The sequence below is a fragment of the Symsagittifera roscoffensis genome, chromosome 2, assembly GCF_963678635.1.
Source record: "Symsagittifera roscoffensis chromosome 2, txSymRosc1.1, whole genome shotgun sequence".
Lineage (NCBI taxonomy): Eukaryota > Metazoa > Xenacoelomorpha > Acoela > Convolutidae > Symsagittifera > Symsagittifera roscoffensis.
The window spans coordinates 75,917,661-75,934,686 of NC_087063.1; the positions used below are offsets into that span (position 1 = coordinate 75,917,661).

Below are 17,026 nucleotides of genomic sequence, written 5' to 3' on the forward strand. Positions count from 1 at the left end.
CAGAAAGATTTTGCGGTACCATTTCAAAGAAACTTTATGCTTCGTTAACTCAAAAACCTCACCATAATAAGATGGAAAATTCAGAAAATTTGCCAAAATTGGTCTTTGATTACAGATAATTGAACCTAATAATGGTTTTTAAATCATAAAGTAAGTTGAAGCGTTTAATTTTCTCGATATAAACAATATACATAAACTTTTTTTGGGAGCACTCAATCATAGTAGTATCCCGCATCTTAATACATTTTGAGCGAAAAATTGCAAAGTTTTAATATTTTGCGCGTTTTTATGAATTTAATATTTTATACATAACAAATTAGAATTAATACATGCTTGGGCAGGGCGGATCTAGGATTTTGTCTTGGTAGGGCGGATTTTCAAAAAAAAACTTCGAAAATTTTGTCGACCTTTTTTTTCGGTCGACCAAATTGATTTATTGAGCTCTCCCAAAGCATTACAAAGACCTAGTTTTGGCCTAAAATTTCTGCGCCGCATGCAAAGTTTTGAAAACGCGGCCAAAAAAGGAGGTATTAGGCTTTTTTTGGAAATTGTGACGAGAAAAACGCGTTTTTCTGCGCGCGCTCCCCCCTTAAAATAAGTATAAATTGTCGCCGAAGGAAACATTTTAGGGTCCGTAACCAAAAATGGATATCTCAAAATAGTACAAATAGGGGGACACTGGGTCTGCAGGGGGTCGAATCTCTGAGGGGGGGGCGTCCGCCACCCCGCCCCCACCCCCTAAATCTGCCCCTGTGCTTGGGAGTTGATGAGGACATTCTATGGAGGTCACTTTCGGAGGTGGAGGGGGGATTGTACGGTTGATCCGTTCAAACTGACAACTCAGGAGGTAGCCGGTCTAAGAAAAGAATGGACCGCACTACCTTACAGCACCGTCAAAATTAACATTTTGACAGCACCGACAAAATTGAACCTGATAGTTCTTTCATCAAAAGATATGTCTTTGATTTATTTTGCTTCATTTTGGAATATCTTGTCTGAGATGGTGTTGACTTGGATTATTTCTGTATTTTGGATGATTTTATTTGAGATGATTCTGACTGTCCACCAAATCTACCTTTAATTTGTAGTTGTCCAAGTTATCGGATAGTTTTCTGGTTCCTTGATTTCATTAGGGATAGCAGGTTTATTTTTTGAGGCACTAGGCTAAGCTGGTAGGGAACTCTTAAATATATTAGTTTCGAAAACTTTCTTGCAATATAATGTATATTTGCTATTTTCTCTGTTCCTATTATTGAAATTGTGTTTCAACCTTGTGTTATGTCGCTACTGCTCGTTACTGTATATTTTTTAAATTCTTATTTTAACAATCTTAGTTTTGGAACGAACATTTTTGATTCATTCTAAGAAAATTACGTATCAACTTAAAAGTTCTTAAGTTATGTCGAGTCCTGCTGATCAAAGGAGATATGCCCCCGTAAAATTAGGTTTGTTTGATAGTGTTGTTGAACTGCATGAAACTTGAGCGACCTCTGAGTTCTGCAATGTTCGGTTTAGTAGGGCAACCTCACTTGATCTGCTTAATATGGCAATACTCTTATCAAGTAAATCTCACATACATGATCAAATCATTCTTTCATCTGGATTCCGAAATCGAATAAGTGACTGCTTGTAAATTCTAACTTGGGCAATCTGACTGTAAGTGAGATCAACTCTTGAGAAAATGAAAGTCCTTCACGTTATTGGAAGCTGTCAGGATGAGTTTTTCTTCAACTTGAGTTTCATGTACGGAAAAAGCTGCCCCCTCGACGTCCTTAAAGATTTCACATCTTCCTCCGACGAGCCCATCGAGCATAATGTTCAGTATGACTACGCACTTTTTGTGCCTCCGTTCAATACTTTTGAGACAGAATCAAACAAACAGGTTGATTCTATTTCGTGGTTCTTCATCAGAGGTCAGAAAACCGATCTCAGCTCAGCTAATCTAGAAACAGCAGTGGCTAGAATTGACGAGAATCTATTCGTTCCTTCTGCCGCTGACCCAGAATTTAGAGCGAAATATTTGCCGAAAATTGTTCAGGGTCCTTTCAAGACCGGTCATTTTCTGCATCTGATTGAGACGGAGCAAGAGAACTGTGGTTTATACTCTTTGATGGTACCGCATTTTTTCGACTACTTGTCTTTAACCACAATCCGCTCCATGTTTGAAGACGTCCTCGGGATCCCGGCACCTGGACCGAGCTCAACATGCTACGCTTTGAGTCAACATAAAGGAATCACGAGATCCGTGTTGAGCAATGTGCCTGGAGTTAATATTCCACAAGGAGAGGTGTTGTACTTCAAGGGATCTGACCTTGATGATGTCGGCTTCGATGACTCAGAGTTGCCGAGGGTTTCCGTTCCATTGCCGATAGTGGTGAAACCAGCTAATGAAGACAATAGTCGTGGTTTGAGTTTGTGCCGGAAAGAGAAGGAGGTTATTCCGGCGTTGCGTAAAGCGTTCGGGTACGGGGAGTGTGTCGTAATTGAGGAGTTCATACCGGGGCGAGAAGTAAGAGCAGGTTGCTTGGAGGAATCTTTCTGTCCTTTTCTGTCCAATGGTGTCCAAAATGGTTCTAAGAGTGACGAGAAACTGCATGTCGTGAGATGCAAAATAGAATATTTAATGCGAGACAAAAATTATCCTGTCAGGCGAGAGGAAGATAAATTGACGTATGTTTCGAACGCAGAAAATAGCGATGGTGTCCAAGTGTCAACTGTCTCCAAGCAGAATAAGAAAATGGTTCAAGTGAAATGTGAAAGGGACTTTCTACTTCCGAATGGGGCGCCAAACGCTCTTTCCGAATATTCGATTGGCAAAATTGACGAGGCGGTAAAATGTGCCCATAAGGCATTGAAGTCACGTGACTTCTCCTTGTTTGATTTCCGCGTGCATGAACAAACAGGCGAGCCCTATTTGATCGAACCGTGTTTTCTTTGGACCTTTTCTCCGCTCTCGGCTATAAGTTTGTTGATTGCGAAAAGTGACGAGTTTATATCGGACAACGAGAAGCAAGGATCTGACTGGAAGACGGTAGCAAAGAAAATATGGATTAATGCTGCAGAGAGAAGGAAATTCACTTGCTGATTTTGAGCTATTTCTTGACTTCAAATAATTTTTTAAAAAGATAACGAAATGTACAATATACCAGGATTTACAATGAAAGTTTTGCTTGAATATGTGCAAGTTGAATCAATTTATCGTAACTTTGAGCTTCGAAACCAGGACGTATTTTTTCGCGTTGATTTCTCTGGTTTGCCCTATTTTGTTGTGTTTTCACTTCTGGTTGCTCATTGAATCATGCGATTTTTTGATGGAGTTTTTTGAGGGTTTGTTAGTAGGTTTTTCTTTCTTGGGCCGTGAGTTTTCCGATAGTTTTTTTGTCTCTTGTAAACCAGTAGAACAACGTGGTACCCATATGTCAGCTCCAATATGTGTTTTTGTAATAGCTTGGCTTTTTTGTTTTCAAAATAGCATTTTTCCCTTCTTACGTTTCGAATAGTTTTTGTTCAAAACAATGAAAGGAAGTCAATAATAAAATTTTTTTGTTGAATTTTTCTTCTTTTCAATCTGATTTAAAGGCGCGCTTTGTGTGCAAATTTATTAGTACTTTTGAAAAATAGAGGCAAATACAAATTCTTTCAAAATATGATAATTGAATTTTTCAGTTTTTTAACTCAATTACTCAGTTTACGAGCTGGCATGCTCTTTTTTAACGAAAATTGATTACGCTTTCCATTAGCAAGCGTCATCAAACTGGAAAATAGATTTTTGTCGGGTTAAGAACTTATTTAACACAATCACTTGTATCTTATTTCATATGAATTCAAACTTCGATGCTTGTCCAGCATTTAGCTTGGAGGTGGAGAATACGTCTGGGATGGCAGAGGTCGTAAATACGGATCTGACCAGGAACTGGTTTTTTTAAACTCGGAATATTCTTTTCTAAAAAAGAGTGTCGGCCTATAGCTTGCCTGCTTTTGTTTTGTCGGCTTATTTGCCACATCAAATAATTGATTTTTTTTTGTAAACAATTTTCAATATAGTGGCTTGTACTGTTTTGAATTACTTATGCAATTTTTAATTTTCCTAGCCTTCACTTCGTCTATTCTGCTGGGTTTTTTTTTCGCTTAAAAACTTCATTCGCCTTAAGTGATTTCGGCTTAAATTTTATCGACAATGTAAGTCGTGTTCTGTTGCTAATTTAAAATTTGAACGTCTCGTTGGCATTTTTCCTCTGAATTCTGGTTTGATGTAAACATTTATTTTGAAAAAAAGTGGGATTGGGTCTTTTTAATTTTTTTTGACGTTTTTGTTTTTTTTTCGCAAAATTTTTTTTTTTTTTGCAGAATCTTTTCTACCGATTTTCCAAAAAGCGATATCAATGGAATTACCTGCTTCTTTCTTTTGTGCCTATATACTCCCGTAGTTTCTTTTTTTAGCCGTCGAAAAATCGGTGGGGGAATATTTGCCGCTGCGTCCTATTTCTCATACAAAAAGCTGTTTCTGGAAAATTTCAAATTGTTGATTTGTTGACCATTTTGTGGTCTTTTCTCGCTAACTATCCTGCCAAATCTGATATTATAAGTTTATTCGAAACAACGGGTTGTTGAAAGCCTAACTTTTTAACTGGCTATGTCCAGTTTGTTTCAGAAAAAAGTTATGGCCTTCATACAAATCGAAGTGTTTTTGTAAACTTTTTGACTTTATGCGAAAACTACCGTTTCAACCTGCCCTTTGCAGCAAGAAATCAAGAAATCAGATTTTGAAAATCCTATAAGTAGAGAAACAACTAAGGTTTTGGGCAAAGTCCAATTTTTGAAATCACATTTTTCGCGCCGTTCCAGTATAGCAAATTCATTCAAGATCAAGATGAAACACATACCTCTCGCTTTGGCTATACCTCTAGTCGTTGATTTATCTAGACATACGAAAATTTTGGTTCACCTAATTTTTTTCTACACTTGAAATTTTTTTTCGAACTATGTTATTTATGTTTGTGTTGTATCGCAAGTGGCGCGAAGCTCCGCTTCGCCTCTGTGTTAAAAATTAGCTCCTCAATTAGCTGCTCGAGTAGTTTTAATTATGAAACAGCTTATGATTTTGTACCATGAAAGATAAGTTCGGTAGCATGTTGTACTTGGCTTGAATATCACGCGAAATCACCTTTCCAGATATTTATAATTTTAACTAAGCAATTAGTCAACTTGCTGCGGACAGACACGTGAGTCCTAGCAACATAATAGTTTCATTCCTACAAACAATTTCACCCATGCGTAACCTAAAAGCATTTGCTTACGCTGCAAGCATTTGTTTGAGGATTCCGCGATTTGTTTGAGGAAGAAGATTTCTTAAAATTTGGAACTGTTTTAAAGAATTGTCTCTGAATTCCAGCGTTTGGCCTCCTAATAATTTCTTTTGCGCAATTTTGATAAGCATATGCAGTTTCGACTCTCTTTGTAACATACTAGTGAAATAATTAATGAATTAATAATAATCAGAATATTGAAATTGGATAGCAAAAAAATTGTGATGAAAAAAAAACTTCAATCGAAATTACAGGTTGTGTGAATCTCTTCTGTATACGCAGCTACGCCCAAAAGTTTTTACACAAAAAGCTGGTTCTGATTTGTGGACCGTTTTTCGGAAACTTTTTGACTTTTACCGATGCCTATCCTGTCAGATCTCGCATTAAGGGTTAAATCGAGACAACAGGTTGTTGAAGTCCTACCTCTATAATAAGCTACGACTCATTTCAAAAAACGGTATGACCTTCAATTAAGTTGAATTTCATAAGTTTGACCGTTTTTGGAATTTGTGACTTTTCTCGAAAATTACCATGCCAATTTTCAGGTTAAATGTGCAATCAAGAAACCTGGTTTTGCAAATTTCTCTGCTTATGTAGTAACGACCTATTTTTTTCAGAAAAAAAATTCTGGATATGGACAGTCAAAGGACCGTTTTATAGAAAATTTTGATTTTTAATTATTAGGTCAATCGAAAAACCGGCTGCGAGAATGTTTTTTGCAGAAGCGGCAACTACTTGTTTTTTTTTCTAGGAAAATTTTTGTGTCCGTGGGAAAATTGAAAAATCCAATATCTTGAAAATTTCCAATCTTTTTATTCGCTTTAGGGCAAAGGTTTTGGGCAAAGTATAAATTTTGAAATTGCGCATTTCATCCCGCATCAGTATAACGAATTCAAAATATATCAAACACGTATCTCCAGTTTTATCTGACCAGCTAGTTATGTTTTATGGAGACATTCGAAAATTTTGTTTCACCTAGTTTTTATCAACATTTTTCATTTCTTTTTCAACTGTTTATGTTTGTTTTATGTTTGTGTTGTAATGCAAGTAGTCCGAAGCTCCGCTTCGCCTCTGTGTCAATTATATCAATCTCTCACTTCATTCCATTTTTTTGTTATAAGAAAGTTTTTAATAGAACTTCAATTTATGCCGGTTCTTTTTTTTTTGCTAGTGATTTCTCTAAGAATAGCAAAAGAAAAGAGTTTTTTACAGAAGTTTTGTAGCCGTCGATTTTTTCATCCGAATTCGTTTTTTTTTCATTCTCCTCGTTTAAGTTTTTGCTTTTATATCTCAACATTATAACACTGTCAAAATTGCCCCTATGCTTATGAATTTGAAGTTAAACAATTTTATCAATGTCACTGCTTGATGCTTCAGGATGTCAATAATTATCAGGCGACTTGGCTCTAATTCGAAGAGAAAGTACACCAAGTTTGCTCGCTAAGATGATTTTGGTTATTTTTATGCACGATAACTGCAAAGGGAATGTAGAAATCACTGACTTCCACTATCAACATTTTCAGCCTGTTTTTTTAAACATAATGATCCAATTAAAGTAAATTGTGACCATGTATTAGGGTCATCGTATATGTATGAAAGAGATGAATGCATAATTCTGTTAAAATTGAATCCAAAGTGTGATTGGTCTGATTAAAACCATTTCGAAAGGAGCGCAAATTCCTTTATAAGGTTCCTTTGGCTGAATTTTTTTGAAAGTATAACTTTAAATTGCTGAAAAAAAAACGGATAAAAGTCATGCTTTCAAAAATTTCAAATCACTTTTCTCCGTTTTTTTGTCAACAATTTAATTTATCTTCTCAATTTTGACCTTACGTTTTGTATTGCAAGTGTTACGAAGCACAGCTTTGCCTGTGTTTGTTTTCTCTTTTCTCTTTTGTATAGAAATTTTGATATATAGAGTTAATACAAACTTTAAAGTGGAAAAATATCTCGATTGTAAAATTAGCAGAAGTGATTTGCGGATAAGAAAGAATGCTAAGAATATAATGCATACTATATTGGAGCTTCAGATTTCGTTTTTTTTTGTAAATTTTTCTGAAATCTGTGGAGTTCTTAATCTCTTTGAAACAATCTTCTTAATTTGAGCACAGTCAAAGTAGACACGGATAAGTCGAACAAGCTCCACTTCGCTTCTCTGTCGATTATTTGTTTAAATTCAGATATAGGGAAGGAGTCAATTGTGGTGCTAGGCTTATTTTCGCTATTAATATATGTATATGGTATATTAACCCTGAGATGAAATAAATGGCCGGATTTCATCTTTTAATTGCTCTGCCAGCTTAAAAGATCCAGCTTAATCAGTCAGCTTATGCTATGTCATTTTGGTAAAGTTAGTTGTTTTGAGGTTGTACCATCATTTTGATATAACTTAAGCCTTGAAAACAACAAGAGAAAAGAAGGGCTTCCAGCTTCGGTTTATTGTGACCATGCAAGCATAAAAGCCATAAATGAGTATAAACTAACCAGAGTTGGAACCGGACCTGTATTTGAGGCCCGGCCCGTCCCGGTTGTGAAACAAAAATTGACGAAAGCAAGAGTAGTAACAGGTGAAATTGATTGAATCATGTTCGTGAAATATGTGTGCCTTATATATCCTATCGCAAAGGTGTTATTGAGTCGCGATGCAGCAAGGTGTCGATACATCATAAGTTGCTGGTAGCCTCAACAGGTGTGAAGGGAAGTTTCAAAAGAAGTGAAGCTAGCGAGCAAAAATTTTGAATCGACTGACAATGCGGATTTTGGAGTAAAATGCTAAGACATGCTTTGTGTGGAATCCGCAGACAATTGCGTTTTAGCACTTGAAGGAAATTGGAGCGAAATGTCGCTGGGTTCCACTCCTTGTCTGTGGATTCTGCAATCGATTTTTTCTTTTGTCGCTGGATTGTACAAGTGACAAAATCCAAAATTCCATCCATAGATTAAAAGAATAAATTGACCGCGGAACCCAACTGACTAATTGTGGAATCCAGCGACATTTAATTTAGTCCACTTCATCTTCCAAAACACGTTTGTCTCCGAAATTTACTGACAAACAATATTTTGTCGGCATTTTGTGTAGGGATCATTTGATTGTAGAATCCATTGGCAAAAGTCTCTAAAACATTCAAAAGATTTGTCCGTGGAATTCAGACGCATGAAAGCTCATATATGGTCTGAGTTATAAAACTGAGCTTGGCGTCGTAATGGTGTAGCGTCGTCTTAATGTCCCATCAAAACAGTTGTCGTCTTAATGACTGTCGTCTTATTTGCCGGTCACCATCATAAAATGATGAAAAGATACTATCCTGGTTGTTCTTTCTTTTATTTTGAGAAATTTGCCCTATGTAAAGGCGAAAACTTGCTTACTTTTGACACCGGACCGTGTAACGAGCGTATAATAATTGTATTATTTGGGGAATTTGGGCTATAGTGGTGAATACAAATGCCGTTGTTTGTACTTGTAACGTTTAAAGACCTTGCTTCCAAGGTGCGCTTGGGTGTTGTTAAGAGAAGCCTTAGATCTTTAAAGTATAATTGATAGACTGTGTCATATCCACGCTTGCTCAGGCGTGACTGGAGAAGGTTTGATGCCTGCTTTTAAAGAAATATTTCGAATGATGAAAAGTTTTGTTAAAAATTGACTTCAACTGTTTTTATTCAGTATTTTTTGATATTTTAATTATTTGCTCACTTTATAGACGCAGCACCTACAGAGTAAAAAAATTAAGTTGAAATAGAAAATTTGTTTCTCTAATTTGGAGAACTATCAAGTGTTAAGGTTAATTTTTTTTTTTTTTGCGTCGATTTTTGCATTTGGGTTGTACTGCAATGGTAAGAAAACCATCAGAGTGAATTCGCAGCAAATTAGATGTTCAAAGAGCTAGATCCAGGTGCTGCCTTACTGGGACAGACAAGCTAGTGTCGCATGTCTCTGTCTTCGTTTCATATCCTGCTCGTGAAGTTGGTTAACGGGTCAACCAGGTTCGCTTACATTCGTGAATTTCCTTGATGTGGACCCTCTTCGTTGCTCGAGTTTTTGTCGGATCTTTGTTCAGCGTATCTTGGTTTGTCTCATCAGTCATGACCAATCAGTCGTGGGTGACCAACCGGGTCTTGAAATAGAGACTGTTGGCTTGGCATTAGCTATTCTCATATAGAAGCAGGGTTTTCCGGTTTCCAACGTGTATATTTCTCTGTTATTTCTACTGACAGTGACAAGAGCTCGTAAAAAGAGCCCGGTCATAGCCGCTTCTGCTTTTTCTAGTTCCGGCTGCTGTTTGGTCATTGTTTTTCGTCTTAAATCAACCCAATTTGAGAAAAACAAGTTTAAGTTTTTAAGTTTAATTCGGTTTTTCCGGATAATTAAATCAGCACTGTAGATTTTTTGTTTTCATGTTATATCGAATTCTAAAATGCTTATGTAGATATTGGATTTTTGTTCTGACCTTCTGAAAAATGTAGGGGAGCTTTGTGTTCGGGTGTGTTTAAGTATTTTCTTTTTATTATCCACGCAAAATCATGTACCACAAATAATCATCGGAATGAGTCGAGTGATAAGTGATATATCATATTAAAGCCCTTTCAGTCGTGATTCGAACGACATTAACTTTTTTTCATTTTCTCCTGTTGAGAAACACCGGTTTGTAATTCTTATTTCTTGTGTAATTTTGAGTTAAAAAGGTGAGCGTGCAGGGCTTACAATAGCTTATTCAAGCTTAAATTAGGCCATTTAAACTTAGTTTTACTCGAGTAAAACTAGTTTCAGGAGATTTTTTATGCCATTTGGAATCAAAAACTTGGGAATCAGAAGACTTTTTGTTTTTTTAGCCATTTTTCTTTCAAAACTGGTTTTATTGGTCTATTCGACTATGACTGTCGCATCTGCCTAGTCTCTGTTTTTGTTCAGATTTTTTTATCACAGAAAAAATTGGCAGTCTTAAGAAATATGAACAAAATCTACATTTTAGGCAAATTAATGGTTGGTACATTCTATGCTACTTGCACAGTAACCGGCTATCCTTGTTTAGATTTGTTCAGAAATCTTGAGTTATATGGTTCTAGGATTAATTACTATAGTCACAGTACTATAGTACTAAGTTTTCCCGATTAATTGCTATCATCGCAAGTTTCATGAACATATTGTTATTCGAGTTCCCAAGAGTTCGGGACTATTGTTATCGAAATTTCAGTTCCTAAATTCAGTATTTTTATTTTTCGAGCATTGGCCAATTGAAACACATTGAGTGTTAAGACAAATTTTATTTGGCTCCAGGCAAGGGTCTCTTTTATTTACGACTATTGAAAATAGGGAGGAACTTTGTAGTCGGGTATGTTTTAGTTTTTTTTCTGTTTTCCTCGCAAAATCAGGTACCACAATTAATCATCGAACTGGGCTACGTGATATATCTTAGTGAAGCCCTTCCAGTCGTGATTCGAACGACATTAAAAAATTTTTCAAATAAAATTTGCCAGGGTCGAGAAAAACCGGTTTGTATTTTGAGTTTTGGTCTAATTCCAAACTAATATGGCATAAGCGTGTAGTCTTACAAGCTGAATTATGCCTAATTTAAGACCTTAAAACTCAATTTTAAGCAAGTAAAACTAGTTTTTGGAGGTTTTTAGCTTCGTTTTGGGAACCAAAAAATATGTCTAAATTAAATTTTTACGTCAGATCTTTTTATCACACTAAGCAGAAAAAACTACACTCATTTGGAAAAATTTTTTTCTAAAACATAGTTTGGTAAAGACTCTATGGTTGGAACATTCTGTGCTACTTGCACAGTAACCGGATATCCTTGTGTAAATTTGTGTTTTTTGAACTATGCCATCATAAAGACGAGGTAAGAAAAGCCTGGAAATCTGAATTTTTTTCCTTCTTGTTCTTGTCGACACCGCGAAAAATTGTTTCAAGATTTTCATTTCAGCTCTAATCACGGCTCCTGGGCTTCAATTTGATATAATAATTGACTATATACTTTTTTGAGATGCCTGAGTTTACGTGAAAAAAAAAACGCGTTCAGATCGTAACAAAAATATATCTTAGTCTTCGGAACATTAAATGCTGTAGAAGGAGGATGCAAGTAACGTTGTTGCTCTATCAATCTCTTCGGTGGTGTCTTTCAGATATTCTGGTGTTCAACGTTTAAAAAAATGTATCGTTAAGACGACAAGAAATATGGAGTGAGCTAAAATGTACAAGCACAGCAAATATTGGATTATACAAAATTGAAATCAGAATTTAATTAAAAGAGCTCAGTCGTTTTCTTATTAATATTATCTCGGCGGTAATCGTTGAATATTTTTTTCTGTCGTCGCAGAACTTTCTACGAAATTTGTGTTTTTCAGTGATGATGCCATGGAGGCCCTACCAATGAATCCTGAAATTGAGCCCGAAAAATCCGAGAGCGACTCGGAGAGTACCGGAAGCCACGACTCGGCTTTAAATGAGGACGAAAATATTGCAGAGCCGCTCCAGATTGACAGTTTTGGACCTGAATGTGTTGATTTAGGCGTACCTGAAGCTGAGGCTAATATTCCCCAAACAGAACCAATATGTAATCAATCAGAAAACGAAGCTGTTAACGCTGAACATGCGGAAGGTTCTTCCATCCCAATGTTCAAATCCTCAATATCGTTGGATATACAGCAATCAGAACTTCCGAGTGAACAAAACGTGCATAAACTTCCGGAAGCGGAAACCGATTTGACCGAAAAGTTTGAACAAGTTTCGATTCTTCCTGATAATTCCAATTCGCCACAGTTATCTCCCGATAAAGCAGTTAATGAAGTGGTGAAAGAAACACAGCTGAACGAAAATGTGAATGATCAAAATTTGACTGCTTCTGTCGAACAGGATGAAAATGCAGAGAATGCTTCTTGCAAAACTGTTAAACGAAAACTGAGCAATGCTGATTCCAGTGATAAACTTGAAGAAGTCGACAGTCAAAACCCGCAGGAGGATGACAATTGTAATTTGTCTCCGCAGAAACAGTTCAAAGTATCCTGTGAATCTGTGACTAGTGATGTCAATCTAAATTTAAACAATGACGAAAGCCCTGCTGAAGATGCCGAAACTAATAAGAATCCGGATGAAACTAATTCTGAAAATTTGCCTGGGAAAGATACCGAGAAATTAAATCAAAACGATGGAGCGAAAAGGATAGAAAGTTTTGATAAACTTGCGAATTCGACTGAGCTGGAAGACCTCCCAACAGGTGAAGAGACTGGAAATATAAGCTGTCATCGACGAAAGTCGATTGAAGACTTGGATTGGGAAGCAAACTCAAGTGATGCTTCGCCTGTACGAAAGAAATCGCACCACGAAATTAAAACTGAAAAAGAACCCGAGCAAAAGATAGAAGACAGCGTTGAACAAAAAGACCAAAACGTTGTCGCAAATGAGCAGCAGCATGATCAATCTGAGCAGACGGAAGAAAACGGTGAAAGAATTGAGAGCGAAGATGATGAATGTAGTTTATTGGAGAAAATTAAAGATCCGAAAGTCGTGACGAAAAGGAATTCCCGCAAGTTCAAATTTACAGTTGGTGTGGACATTTTTGAGCTTGGCCTGGACGAGGATAGCTTATTTTGTGGTGTACTGTTGACTATTGATGATTCCAAATGCGCATTTTATCCTGGAACCACTTTGCCCATGGAAGAAGGAGTCGTGATTGTATGTTCTTATGTTCCAAATGTACTGTTCGAAAAAACAACCAAGTTTTCCTATACCTACGCTGTGTCTCAATCTGAAAACAAAGCTGATCTGCAGCAAAATCCGAATTTACTTGTAGCATCCGACATGGAACCGAGAGTTATTGCCGAGAATGGACAGAAACTTATTGACGACAGTAACTTTGTTCAAATTTTTAAACCACGTGAAAGTCCACAGAAAGCTTGCAAAAGTGTCCCCGAAAGCGAAAGAATTTCGGAAAAGAAGTCCCATATTGACAATAACGTGTCAAACAATGTTCCGGTTGTGGAAGATGAACCGTTTTCTGATCAACCGGGTGTTGGAACAGGTGCTACAGGAAATAAAACGTTGTTAGAAACTTCACAAATTTCTGGATCTGATGCAGCAGATAGACCGAAAAATACTTCTGAAGCTGAAAATGCGGTCCGTTGTGCAATAAAAAGCAAGACAACCTCTGTGGATTTGCCAAAAGAGGACCAAGCATTTTCTCGGATAGCAAATGGAAAAGGGACAAGTCAAGACAAAGCAAGGTGGTCTTTCACTTTCTGTGTTGGCAAAGACATATTTGACCTCGAGTTCTGCAAGGATGCAGAAATTTACTGTGGAGTTGCAATTATAATCGAGAATAAGAACAAACAGAAAAATTTTGCTTTCTTTCCTGCAAACAAAGATGGTGTGGTCGATAAAGATAGGGTCCAGCATCAGAGGTTGACTGTCAACTTGTTGGATTCTGATATTTTGGCCGGAAAGTATTTCTGGTACAGTTACGCAGTATCCCTTGCCCCTGATAAAAACGTCCACGCCAAAAACCCAAGTTTCATCTCTTTCTCGAAGCACCAAGATAAAGTAACCATGTCGAACAACGAAAAATATACTCTGATTGACAATTCTGACAAAGTATTGGAGTTTAAGCCGCCTCGAGTGGAAAAAACTAGAGATCCTTCGCCAATGAAGACTCGATCGAAAGAAAAGAAAAAGACGCCACCAGTTGACAACGCGAGCTTGATGACAGATGATGAAGCAGATGATTCCTCGAATTTTGAAAACTCTGACGACTTATCGGTGATTCAACCCTTAAAACAGATTAATAGAAACCCAAAAATAGAAAAATGGAGCGAGAAATCTGAAAAAATGAATGGGTATGTGATTTTCAATGCAATTTTTGGCCCTGATTTGAGCATGATTTTCAAAAACGAACCATTCATTATTGGCGTAACTTCCTCTTACACAGATTTTAAAACTATAACACCTGGATATATTATCGCAGAAATTGACGGATATTTATGGGTGCGGTTTCATGTTGAAATGAAAAAAGTTTCAAAGCTATACGTTGAGTACAAGTATGTAGCGGTTACGAATCTGAACATTAATCAAAAGGATTGGAAATGGGAGAAATTGCACAAAGAGGGAGAGATCAATCGCATGTGCAAGAGTGACATGAGAAACGGCAAAAGAGAGAAGTACGATGGATTGATTACTTTTCACAAAAGTGACCAAAAGTCGGAACAGGTGTTCAGAAAAATCTTCAAAAATTTCAAAAACATGTACAGCAGCATGGTGGGAAACGAAAACACTAGCCACAACTTTTACTTGCTACAAAATTCAAAAGGTCTGAGTTTTTATTTGAAACATCAAATCGAAAATTTTATAAAAGCTGAGTCTTATCAGCAACACATTCCACAAATCATGGAAGTTATCGATAGCCTCTCGACGGTGCGCATTGGGCATGCTTACGACACAAACAGCTTCCCATATGAGCATAATCGTAAAATTTTTGACGCTATTATGGAAACTATTTTTTCGATGTATCAAGATTCGCAAATGATGTCGCTAACGATGTATCAAGACTCTTCTGGAACCGCGAATGGAAGCTTGGAATGTCAATTAATAATGCTTGTATGGTTTGTTCTCATGAGTGAGCTCAAGACTAGATTTGGTAGCATTTCGGAGAAGGAATTGGAACAATTTTTAGAAATGGCTGCTTTCAAAACTCGATCTTCCAAGTACGATTTTAAGCAATTAATCAACGAAAAAGACATGAGTTCGTCAGTGCTCTTGAAGGTCTCGAGCGTGTGCAATGACCTAATGGCGACTGCTCAGAACAGTAGCTCGTTTTCTGTCTTGCTTGAATGGATGTCGTTTGCTTTTCCGCCTACAGAAATAATTCAGTATCCAACTTGGTTTGTTTTTAAGGAAGTGATCATTCCAAATCGTGATGTGCTCTACGTATCGTCGTTTACAAGAAGACAATTGCTTCATCTTTATATCAATTCAGGCCAAACGATACGCGATGTTGCGCTTCGTTTAGGGTGCACATTTCCAGATGTTTGCTGGGTAATAATGCAAATGAACCCTGCCCAAAGTAGGATCGCTAAATTGCACCAGCTGCCATTGTTTCTGATTAAGTATAAGCTGCCACAGGAAGCTGCAAACATTCGAAATGAGTCCGATCTTGCTCATTATTTATGTTTGTTTCGTGATTTACTGACCATTGGTTTGAACGATAAATACTTGCCGGACGACGACAAAAAATGGTGGAATTCCTTACTGCTTCAGTTTTTGAATTTTTTGGACATAGTTTACTCAAACAAAGTCCCTTTTACTAGCGAGAATGACTTCAATTTGATGAATCTCGTTTACAGTAAGGCATTCAATGCTAATCAGATTAGAGTTGCGGCTGCAGCTAGTTATACCACGGCAGATGCAAAACTATGGTCGTTGTTGTTGCAGCCAAGGAACGTATTTTTATCAGATTTTGGCAAGAAAATTGAACATAGTCTCCGTAAATCTTTCCTTGACAACTTGAAATCAATTATTGTAACCGAAGACTTATTTGCTATTTATAACTCTCTTCCTAAAAGAATTTCAGACATAAAAAGCAATTGCCCTGAGATCAATTTTTCCGGTGTGGAATCAGTTTTCGATGAAGCTATTATCAATGCGCTCCACCAATATTCAGGAAGCGTGATTGATGTTCATGTAATGCAGTGGTGGAGTCCGAAAGTGCAACAGGCTTTTATAAAAATCTTCAGTGACCAATTTCCAGATGTATCAAGTGACGTTTGTGTGTATGCAGCAGCGCTAAAAGTCGTCGGTTGGAAACCGTTTATCCCTTTATACGATTTGGCTCGTAAAACACGTGTTTCAGTAGTTGGCGATTTCAATGAGCGAATTCAGAAAGTTACACAGCATTTTAAGACAATATTTGAGCAGCTGACTACGACTAGTATATCGTATGACAATTTGGCGAAAATAGCGAATAATAGAAACACGTTTGTAGAAATTTTCCTCCGTTTGGAAGTTGCGACTGAGGCGGGCTTCAACACTGTCTTCAATGACTGTAACAGACTCGGTGCTTGTATCCAAACTCATGTGCATGACATTTCTCATTTGGGCGAATTGAAACGCAAGTTCACGTCCCACAGCAGCGTCATAAGGATTGAAACCTCAAGCTTGGATGGCGGAATTCAAGACTGGCAAAAGAAGCCCTTGAAGGAATTGGCAGCTTTTCAAGGGACAGAACCTGTCTTCAGGCACAATAAACTATCTCCTCCTGAAATGGAAACAGTGAAAAAATTCTCTCATTTCATGAGCAGTCGAATCTTTGCTAATATGGCTGTTGGCGTGGTGCTAACTCTGCTCCAGAGAACTGAATCCATATCGTATTCAGAGTTTTTGAACCTTCTGCCTAAAATCGAAGCCAACTTTCTGCATACAGCTGACCAGTTGGCTTCAGGACAACTGACCGCCAAAGATGCACAGGATATATTCAAGCAGTTCAACGGCAAGCACAAAACAAAGGAGCAAAAGTCAGAGGAACTCAACTTTTTGATAGAAACTCTTGCTTCAAAGATGCCAAACGAGTCCAAAAAATCTGAAATAAAAGATCTCTTCAATGAACGAAATGAGCAGGTGCTGATGTTAGATAGCTTGGATCTGAACTTGCAGTTTTTGAGCGCACTCGACGGGCTGAAGAATGCAGTTGGAATTGAGACAAATTTTACGGAATTGGATGTTCTCAAAAGGACGG

At 37.3% G+C, this 17,026-nt stretch overlaps 1 protein-coding gene across 1 annotated transcript in view; it reads left to right on the forward strand.

Moving 5' to 3' along the window:
• Positions 1–15,963: 15,963 nt before the first annotated feature.
• Positions 15,964–17,026, forward strand: part of LOC134840533 (E3 ubiquitin-protein ligase rnf213-alpha-like) — a 28,482-nt gene continuing 27,419 nt past the window's right edge. Inside the window, exon 1 of the mRNA XM_063856411.1 lies at positions 15,964–17,025. Within this exon, the coding sequence (XP_063712481.1) occupies positions 15,979–17,025 (1,047 nt within the window). The 5' untranslated portion in view covers positions 15,964–15,978. The remainder of the gene's footprint in view (position 17,026) is intronic.